Source organism: Acanthisitta chloris, unplaced genomic scaffold (genome assembly GCF_000695815.1).
Source record: "Acanthisitta chloris isolate BGI_N310 unplaced genomic scaffold, ASM69581v1 scaffold3752, whole genome shotgun sequence".
In the NCBI taxonomy this organism is placed as follows: Eukaryota; Metazoa; Chordata; class Aves; order Passeriformes; family Acanthisittidae; genus Acanthisitta; species Acanthisitta chloris.
The window spans coordinates 81,816-93,047 of record NW_008662019.1 but is presented as its reverse complement, the minus strand read 5'-3'; the positions used below and the strand labels follow the sequence as shown (position 1 = coordinate 93,047).

Here is an 11,232-nt window from a genome sequence, read left to right as displayed (position 1 = left end):
CAGGATATTATCTCAGATGGTCACTTTCCTTGTTTTGTATTAAAAGTTCCTTCCAATATCCATACTAATTTTTCACATTAATGTTTTGCCAAAATTATCTTGAGATACTGTTAGATTTGCTGTCAATAAGAAAAAAAAATGGAGAGTATTTCACTAAAACTTCAAATTCAGAAACTCTAATTGGTCTTTTCCTTTCATCCTAAATCTAAATATAAACCAGGGAGGCAAGGCCAAGAATGACAGTGAGAAGAAAAAGAAATGCAACTATAAAAAGCCTGAAAACATTTCTGACAGCTAAAACATGAAACAAACTTGGTGATATATACTCTTTCTGCACAATATGTTTTATCTATTGAGTTTTCTCTGCCTCACACTGAGAGTGTAAAAACAGATTTAAAAAGCAGTCCATCAGTTGGTAATGTTGCTAAGAAAATAGCAAAAATAATACAATTTGTTTGCTTGATATGAAAATAAATATTTTTTCAAAGGTATCTCCCTTTGATGTTTAATGAGAAAAGACTTTCAGTTGCAACTACAAATCCCACCACATGCTTTCAACCATAAATCCAGACAGGATTTTTCAAGTGAATCTAGCATTAAGCAGTCCATCAGTTGGTAATGTTGCTAAGAAAATAGCAAAAATAATACAATTTGTTTGCTTGATATGAAAATAAATATTTTTTCAAAGGTATCTCCCTTTGATGTTTAATGAGAAAAGACTTTCAGTTGCAACTACAAATCCCACCACATGCTTTCAACCATAAATCCAGACAGGATTTTTCAAGTGAATCTAGCATTTGGCTACTGCCAGCCCTGCTGAATAACTTGGAACCTTCTTGTGTCTTAGCATGATATCCAGGGACTTTTAAAATTCTCCATGCTGCTGTATCTAGACCTCTGACCAACATAACACACTTGCTTTGCAGACAGTGATTTAGAAAAAGGTCATGAGAAAGCACTATTACACTGCAAGTGGTGCAAGCTATAGTATTTACTGTCACATCTATCACACTTCACATATCAGATTGGTTTAGAAAGAAGATGACTTAAGGGAAAAGTCTCTACTTGAGTTATATGATATTTTGGCATTTTGTAAAGTAATAAGGCTTCCTGGAAGAACTGAAAGGAGTTTGTGTGTGCATTGTGCCTGTGTGTGTATTTGTGTACTTAGATGTCTTTGCTACCAGACTTTTTCCAGCATGCTAAACTATGTTTTGAATGTTTTACAAACCTGCTATCTAATAGCTTCAAAGAAAACCAAGATACGTGCTAAAGGGCAGTTACCATAAAACTGAATTCTAAGGTTTTCTAAGTAGGAAGAGAGAGATAAACATATCCCACTGTACCCATTACTGATATTAGTGCTCTTCATATATCAAATCAGTAAAATTTATGGTACGTGTATTCAGTTCAGTTTATTTATGAATGTAACATCAGGAACCATTGACATGTAGGTTTGACTGGAGGCTACCAACCACAGTATTATGGTTTCTGAAAGGAGAGGTCTTTGGTTGCTTTACCTTGCTAAGCTCATTCATCCTATCCCTTCTTATAATGCAGTGTGTTTCTTTATGCAGCTTTCTTATCTTCCCCTCACTGTACAGAATTCTACTTTATTTCACTTTTAAAAGTGGCGTTGCAAATACGTACCAAAAGCAATCAATCTCTACAACTAAAGTATGGGGAATATAGTATGCAAAGAGGAACTGTACATAGAAGGAAATAAAGGACAAGAAAATGGTCCTTTTTTATGGCCAAACCCAAATTCCTTTAATTTTCTCCCCAGTAGGATGAAACAGTCACTGTACAGGATTATTTTAGAATGTCAGTGTGGTTAACCACTGATGCTCTGGTTTGCCAAAATATGATCAAAACCAGCCACATTTGTTGTGTGCCCTTCTTTTCATACAGTTCTAAAGACATTTTGTGAATTAATCCTGTGAAATGACAATGTTTTGTAGTGTTGCTTTCCATTTCAAAATGGAAGGTTCAGCTCATTAAAGCATACAGTTTGGACTAGTATACTTGTTAGTGAGAGCATTTATTTAAATAGGAACTACAAAGTCTGCATTCCTAGATTAGCACTGACCTCCTAGGTTTAAAATGTCAAAACCCCACACATCTGTTTACTGCTCAAGTGAAATGAAAAAAGTTAATAAGACCTGACAGGAGTTCACTCAAAGAAAAATACATAATATTAAATCACACTGTCTTGTGAACAATTTTGCAATATGAAATAATAATTTAAAAAAAAAGGAATGAAGATTCAACAATGAAATAATGAGAATGACTTCTAGAAATGCATCAAGCATAAAGTATATGCTAATGAAAGTAGATTAATTGAAAAGCATACAAGGAAAGTGAAAAAATGAATTTAAATATAATATAGGAAGATACTTCCTAAAATTATAAATTACTAAATGGCAATGCTAATTAGTGCAGAAAGAAAACCAATTGACTCAAAAAACATCTCATACATGGTCCAAGATCCTGAGAACTATTTATTACCCTAATCTTGAAAAGTTTCTCATTGTATTTTTTGGCTTCAGTGCTACAACTTACTGGACCAAAATTCAAGCGCACATTTAAATGCTTTGTAGGATTACTGCCAGAATGCTCAACCTTGCAAACTCAAACCCAAAGGAAGAGCAATGGAGCTCTGAAAAAAAGGTAAAAGTAAAAACTGAGAAAAATGTATATTTTAACAGACTAATAATTCATAACTGGCTGGCAAGGATGGAGAAGCAGTATCATCTGTTTTATATTTGCTTTCAGCAAATTTTCTTTGGAATGACTTTACTAACAAGAACATTTGCTATCACAGTGTTTTGAAAATTAGCATGGCAAAACAAATCTTGGTATTTTAATTAGTATTAACCTCATCCAATAATGAAAAAAACCCATAAAAGAAAAACATACTTCTGATGTACATCAGATTGAAAGCAAGAGGAAAACTTGTTTGCATCCACAAGCAATATAAAGTATTTAGACTTACCTCAATATTCTTGTCTGATGATTGTATCTCAGAAAAAGGAGAGTTTTTCATACTAATCAATGTATAATAGCTAAAAATCCCCCACCCTTAAAGAATACAAATAAAACTACAATGAATTTAAAATTACAATGAAGATAAAACTACGGTGAAGAGGACTATAACATGTTAGTAAGATCTAAGGTTAGAAAGAACAAATTTTATTGAATTTATATTAGTTGGCTTATGACTAGACATAAAAAGAAAATATCTGATCTCCTCTAAGGCCTATTCCTTGTGATCATTAAGTTCAAAACCAAATCAGGATCAACCAGTTCTTCCACAGATGTTGATATAATTTGCATTGAAGAAGAAAATGAAGGAAATTCTACTTCTCTATAGTCAAATTATTTCTGTGTTTCACTAGTATTTCATTAAATATTCTTGAGTGGGTTTTGTTGGTTAGTTGGTATGAAGGGGTTTTCTTAGAAAAGCATCCCTTGTTTTTCAACAGTTTTTTTCATCAGGGCCTCAAGACTGATATCATATTCTCTTTGAGATTTTTTTTCTTCAAGCTGCACAGCACCATCTTTTTCTCTCTTCTTCAGAGATCATGCTTCTGGACAACTAATCAATCTCATGGCCCTGGATTCTATCCAGTTGTTTACTGAACACTGGTACACCAAGCTGGACTAAACAGGAATAGAGGAGAAGACTTGCAGGATCTACTCCTGCTTACACATTCTAGCTTCTTACTTGACTTTCTAGTATCACAAGATGCTCTTCAGCTTGTGATCCTTTCTTACTCTTTTTCTGAGGACACCTGTAAATCTTATGATTTCTTTAAGGTTTTAAAATTGACCCCAGAAGTCAATTTTATTTTGTTTTGCTGTTGTCTTTCCCTGTAACTTTGGAGCAGGGGCTGTTTTCATTCCAAATAATTTTAAGATTTCTTTTCACCTTCACCTTCTCTGTTCCTCCCCACTGATCACCAATACTTCTCATGTTACATTTACACTATGTTACCCTTATAATCCATAAATCTTCTGTACAGACTGTGTCTTGATCATTCATTGTTTTGTTTATTTCCCTAACAGATGTTTGCCTCTGTAGCTAAAACAAACAAGAGGCCTCCAAATATGCCAAAATGCTGTCACTAGGCCCTGTGCATTAGATGATTCTGTTTCTTTATAGAAAGCCTAGACAGTTTAAACTTTTTGTTTTGGTGGTTAACATTAGCACATAGGTTCCTTGCCCTTCCACCAATATCCATGAAGAATAAATCCATTTGCATTTTGCATCTCAGAGCAGTTACACAGTTTTCAGATGTATCCACTTCTGCCTCGATATTAAGGTTTTTGATTCATTCTCTTTTTATGAGATGATTCTTACTACATAGAATTTAATTCCTTTTATAGAAGATATGTTGAATTTTACCACTCTTCCTTCTGGAATTTACCTATTCTGAATTCTTCAACATTTCAATCCATGCTTCTTAAGAAATCTTTGTAACACATACACACTTCTGTACTTTCTGAACCTGGAGCAAAGCCACATAGTTAGAGACTTAATTCAAATACAAAGTCCTACATACATTGATGATATTTTTCTAGGACCAAAATGATGGCTTATTATGTTTGTGCCTTGGTGTGCTGAATTTAGTCCTGTCAGACACTGTGAAATGTAAACTTGCCATTAGCCACAATGAGGATAGGAATTTAAACTCACACCATAGGCTGAAAGCTGCAGGTCATACTTTTGTAGGTGAAATTGGTTTTTTTCCTGGAGTTGCTTCCTGTGTGTGAAATTATTCCTAGCTTATAAGAGTCTGCTATGAAAATGTATTGCAGAGCAGAAATGACTTGAATCTATATTTTTATAGCTTTGCCTGAGTACCTGCTTTATAAATAGAATTGAGGAAAACAGTGAAGTCCAAGATGTTACTTGTGGGGATCTGCTATTATCTGAGTAAGGCTTTGTATCAAATTGTGACTGCCATGGACTCAAACAGTACTTCATGTGAGGATTTCTGCTACTCTCTACCTAATTTTAGAGTCAAGATCTTTCTATTTATTTGTGGAAGTTTGGAAAGTTTGTCATGACATATGCTTGTATAATCCCACCATGTAGTTTAGGACTACTGAGTACATTAGCTTGTACTGAAAGTTGGGATTAAAATTTCCCTTAAGGTCAGATAAAAGTTAAAAAAAAAAGAAAGCTACTTTGTAGTGGTTTCAGATAGGATTCAGAGAAAACAAAGTGCAGTTCTGACATATATTACATGGTTCATAGTAAGAGGTACATCAGTATATTTGTGAAAAATCAGCTGCCTGCAATATTTCCTGAAAATATAATAGTATTTCCCCCATTCTGAAAGCTTTATAAATTGAAATCAAAATGATCTCATGTTATAGAATTTTTGTCCTGTTGCAGGACAAAGCAAGATATTTTCAGCCTGTAGTGTCATCATTGTAGGGCAAGTAATTTGAACCAGATACTCTTCATTGAACAGAAATCCACAGCCTGACCCTTATCTCCAGCAACAGTTTTGTGGGGTTTTATTCCCAGGCATAAATAAACCACGAGCAAGTTCTTTAAGTAAAAAAAAAAAAAAAAAAGGAAAATCAGAATTCTGGAGCTCCTTTATGATTCACCTTTCCCTCCTGTGAGTAGCTATATCTTAAAAATAGAGATGGGTCTGACTGCTGCAATTTAAATGTGCATTTTCAAAACTAGAAGGCCTGAGGGCATGTGGGTGTCAGGATTAGCTCAGGTTTTGAGTTAGTATGTTACTACAAAATCTGAACCCAATTCAGATTGGGTTTCTGCAGCAAAACTTTCTGAATGTTTAGTGTGTGTTTTCCAAACAAGCTATTTTGTTTTAATTTACAAGTTATCTCATCTTACTTATCATGGGCCAATTTTCCACTAGGCTTTGGTCCTCCATGGAATTTGGATTCATGGATTTGGTGATGAGGATTTGCCTGGTATCATGCTATTCAGACACTTCAAAACTAGAACTATTTCAAATTGTATCTCTGGACTCTGCACAGTCCTTCAACGGGCAATCCAGAATATGACTGGGAATATGACGTAGACATTGGCAGTTTTTCCTAAATATTGATTTTTACATTGTTCACAAATAGTCAATAACTTAATCCTGGTGTCAAAGGTTTAACCTGAAAATCAGATTTACTCTGTAAGTTTGGACCAGGCTCTGGATTGATCCTGTTCTGTATCAGAACAGGGCAAATAATGTCTTCACTAACTCTGGGAAACTGCTGGCTGCATTCTGCAAAGGAACAGCTCAGACAAGTACAGAACCAGCTCAATAAAATAAACCCTGCAGCACATAAGCAAAGGATTAAAATATGTCTTTTCTTATAACTGAGGCTATCATGAAAGAACTGGAAAAAAAAAGAATTTGATTATTTAAGGAGCGTCATTCAGAAAGTATGGATTATAGAAAGGCTAAATCCCTAGGCAGAGGATGATTTTCCTCTATCTACACATAAAAAGACTGTAATTTTACTGGGGGTTTGGTTGTTTTTTCCTTTCTCCCACCTGACTATATGCTGCTCCTTCCATGTCCCTGTCTACAGAACAACTTTGATGAGTAATTTTCAGTGAAACGGCTGTAAGAAATGTAACATGTTTTCCTGTGCTGACAGAAGTGTTTTGTACATTTGTCTGCTTTTGGGTTTATTCCCTTTTCAGGAAAAATTCTTTTATCAAGGCTTATTTCACTTTACATACATTCCTGACACCAATTCTTCATTTCCTTGGCATGTTTTTGTTCAAGTGCCAAAAATCAAAATTTTTCTTTTGCTAACTAGCTGTTATTATCCTTAGGTCAATGTAGTCCTCCAGCACTCTCTATAATCACCTGCAAGCTGGTGTAAGGACACGTTGCTTGGAATCTGAGCTGGCTGGATGCATTCTGACCTTAACAAGAAGATATAAATCTATCTGGGCGATAACCTGGATGAGAAACTTATTTACTTAGTCTCACCACTTGTAGCCTGCCTATAAAACTTCCAGTTCATAGACAGCTTGGAGCTCACGTATATGATTGTAATCAGCTTTGAAGTTGTACCTCCAGAGTAATGCCCTGACAGGTTGTTCTGCTGTAAAGTGGCTAGACTGCCATAACAACATTATCTTTCGATCAGAGCTCTCATACAGACAAGTCTGGACATTAAGTGCTTTCCTGAGCTCTAAATAAGATTATCAGAAACCTTATTTATCCTGTACATTCTGGAGTACATATTAATATAGTTATTACTGAGGAAACATAGAAATCCTCTCTATGTGATGCATTTTGTTAGTGACAGATGATGATAAAAGAATTTTGATTCATTCAGTGTTCAGGATACTGAGTATCGGGCATGTATACTAAAAGGATTAACTTTTTACTACAACATCAAATACACTAGTTCTACTGTGGTCAGATAATTTGGCTGCACAAGCCAGTTTAGAGTGATTAAGTGCTTTCCTTCATCATGTGCCACTTCACTCTCTGAACTCCATTTGTGTTGAATGACAATGCACCAAATGAACGTGGCAAATCCAAGATCTTTTTACCCATTCATACTGAAATTCCTATTCGGTCTCTGAAGGCACTAGATATACACCTGCTGTAATAACAACATACATAAAATAATAATTTATCTTCCTACAGTTCAGTGCTTGTTAGAAATATTTTATTTCTATTTTTCCAATCTAATTAACTATTCACATATATTTCCTCATATTTCTGTTATATTCCCTTTCTATAGCCATAAGCCATATTTCTATTTTATCATTTCCTTTTAACTACTCTGGAAGACCTTTTTATATTTCAATTACCTGCCGCCTCACAGTCCTGCAGCATAATCTTAAAATCAAACCTGAAGCACTGATGCACTCCTCTGCATGGTCATTTGGATTTTTATTAGAATATTATCAGAATATAAGTATGTAGGTATCTTCTGACATCTTAGTCAAGTAAATGACATCAAAAGCAATACTGAACCCACTGTAAGCATATAATTTAGTGTAATAAAAAAGATACTTGCAGCCTTTCACAGATTTTTCACTGACACTGTTTTGGTGCCAGAGTAGATTTGACTCACACATGTCCTGCTATTATTCTGAGAAAGTTTCCATTGCAACCAAAATATGCTATCTCCTCTTCTTCTCCAGCTTACAGCTTTCTACCTAGCTGTGCTGTTTGACAAGGAAGAAGCCATTTAGGAAGTCATAATGACATGAACATTTTTTTATGCCTCTTCTTTTTGTTTCTCCTCCTACTGCTAGAATCAATGTGCAAACCTTTGTGAAACTGCAGTTCCCATGATGTGATCTATTTTTATGTTTGAAATATGGAAACAAAGTGATAATCAGCTAATTATATCAGATCACATGACACAGACAAGGAGCTCCATGTTTCTGAAAAGTTTTATGTTTCAAAAAAAGTGGGTGCAGTTAGACTATAACTACACAGACTCCACTTTCTTTCACAGTTCTTATACAGCTGCTAATGACTAGTTTGGTTCAAGATAAAAGAGGAAGATAAAATGTACTAAGAGACATACAGTGCAAATATTTGTAGCAAGAATTACAACTTTCTTTCATAGCACTGTCTCAGAAAAATGTATACTGACCTAGGCCTCCTTAATCTGTTTTCTCAGCAGTACTCTGTCAGGATAAAGCTGCATCACAATATATGTTTGTACTCTCATCCACAAGGGTGACCAATACAGTTCTGCTACAACTAAGATACTCCTACTGAGATCTATTGCAATTAAAAGAAATGTAAAATAACTGTAACTATAGTGTAAGCTTATAGTAATAGTTTTTGTCATAGTGAAGGGGCATTACCTAAACAAATGGCATAGGTACCACAAAACAATGCTTAATGGTGACATATAAAAGCCAAATCACAATGGCAAGTGTGATTTGTGCCATAGCTGGTTCTGCAGATTTCAAATTCAAATCTGCTTTTAGAGGAATTTATTTTTAGATTATGCAGTGTCTTTTGGTTGGTCAAGCAATCACTGAGAAAGAGAAGACCTTTTCCTCTCCAGTGGATTAAAATTTTCGAGAAGATATGTATTTTAATTATTACTAAAGATACTTAAAAATATGGTTACATCTATTTAGAAACTTTATTATTACCATACCTGTTACTTTCAGTCTGTCAGCTCCAATGACAATCTCATCTTCATCTGCAGAAAACAATACTTTTCCACCTTCACTTGCTCTCACTTCAAATCTCTTACACTGAGCCTCCACAGCATCAGCTCCTGAAATTAAGGAAGTGATTGCTTCATCTAAGATATTTTGTAAGAATAAAAGTCATCACTGGCATACATGGAATATCCAAAACATATCGAATACATGAGGCCTTTTACAAAGTACTTGGCTTTCCATAAACCTGGTAGATATTTTGCATTATAAAATAGTGTTAAAATAATTTACAGAGTAATTATTTCACTGTTTCATATCAAGATAGAATTCAAAGAAACTATTAAAAACACCTACTTCCATGTCATGTGTAAGGCAACACTAGAATTTTGAATGTACTTCAACACTGAGATCTTGAAATGCCAATTCAGACAGAGCTTTCTGGGGTTTGTTCAGATTAAATTGCAGTTTCTTTCCAGTGGAAAACCAAAATGATAACACATGAGCCTATTCCATAAAGACCAACAAAAAAAACACATCAGGGAAGAGTATTTTTCATTCAGTTCTACTGCAAACTTAAACAGCAGAATTGCAAAACAAAAAATCCCAACAAAGCAAACAAAAAAAGATGAACTGAAATATCACAATTTATGTCCTATTATATGGAACAAAAGTCCCAAATGTCTCAAAGCTCAAAAACCCCAAAATATTTCCGCATTCAGAGAGACATATGGACATTATCAAAATACAAAGTAAGAAATATAAAAGCTGTGATAGCTAATTTTAGATAAAAATTGCCATAGCAGCCCTTAATTTTCAGAATCAGCTATGAAATGAAAACAATTCCTCTTACTTACATTTGTATTATAAAAAATTCTGGCTATTTTGAACTCATGAATATTAAAAAAATGTGGAATTCTGGTTGAACATAAGTGCTTCCAGAAACCTCATGGTTTGAAGGAAAATGTTCAAGATAATATCAAAGTCGCTATTAGTATTATTTATGACAAAAAAAGTGGCAGGTCCATATTTGAAATAAAAATGCATGCTGCTATTTAATCATTTTATTATGACTGGTATAACATTTGTGCCCTCTCTGTGTACCATTGATATTTTGTACCTGTGTTCTCTGGAGAGGAAACAAAAAGCCTGTAACTGAGTTGTTCAGGTTGCCTGAATGAAATAATCGACTAAACGTTTGAAAATCAAAGAGCCTTACTACGATAAACAGAGAAACCATTTACATTTTATATTTATAAGCCTTTTAAAGTATCTAGCTTTTATTCATTGCTATGTATTTTCTTACTGCTTCTGCTGAAATTTTTTCAAAATTGAAATCAGTTCTGATGTTATCAAACATTCAATTTTTTATACACTTTTGGAATAGCATTTACTTGTGGTTTGGAAATATTCATTCTTCATTTTGAAATATTTAAAGGGCATATAATTAAGAGGTATTAATGTAATGTGAAATTTATGAAAACCATATTAAAATCGACCTAAAATATATGACTTGGGGGAAAAACTGTAAGAAATTATTTTTCCTGTTTTAGCCACAAGTTTTATTGCTACCTGTCCGACAACAGCAGCAGAATCCTGCAGGAACAGGAATGCAAAGACCAAAAAGGATGGAAGGTGTGATGTTTTGGCTCTCTGGATGCTAGGTGCCCACCAAAGCTGCTCTATGACTCCCTACTCAACTGGGCAGGGAGAGAAAATACGACAAAATACTCATGAGTTGAGATAAGGACAGGGAGAGATCACTACTGATGACCATCATGGGTAAACCAGACCCAGCATGGAGAAATTAATAGAATTTATTTCCAATCAAAATCAGAGTATGATAATGAAAAGTAAAACAATCCTTAAAAACACCTTCCTCCCACCCCTCCCTCCTTCCCAGGCTTAACTCTATTCCTGTTTCTCTACCTCCTCTGCCCCAGTGGTGCAGAGAGACAGGGAATGAGGGCATGGGCTTCCCACAGGGTCACAGCCTTCTTTGGAACATCCATGTGCTCCTGCATGGGGTCCTCTATGACTGCAGATGGATCCATACTATCCCATAGACCTCCATAGGTTGCAAGGGGACAGCC

The 11,232-nt window shown here is 34.8% G+C and overlaps 1 protein-coding gene across 1 annotated transcript in view; it reads right to left on the bottom strand.

Annotated features, from left to right (window-relative positions):
• The window catches only part of LOC103798174 (zeta-sarcoglycan-like), a gene marked incomplete at its 3' end in the record, with an annotated part of 103,526 nt that overhangs the window by 10,619 nt on the left and 81,675 nt on the right, over positions 1-11,232 (bottom strand). The window contains exon 4 of the mRNA XM_009070423.1: positions 9,136-9,258. Coding sequence (XP_009068671.1) covers positions 9,136-9,258 — 123 coding nt within the window. The remainder of the gene's footprint in view (positions 1-9,135; positions 9,259-11,232) is intronic.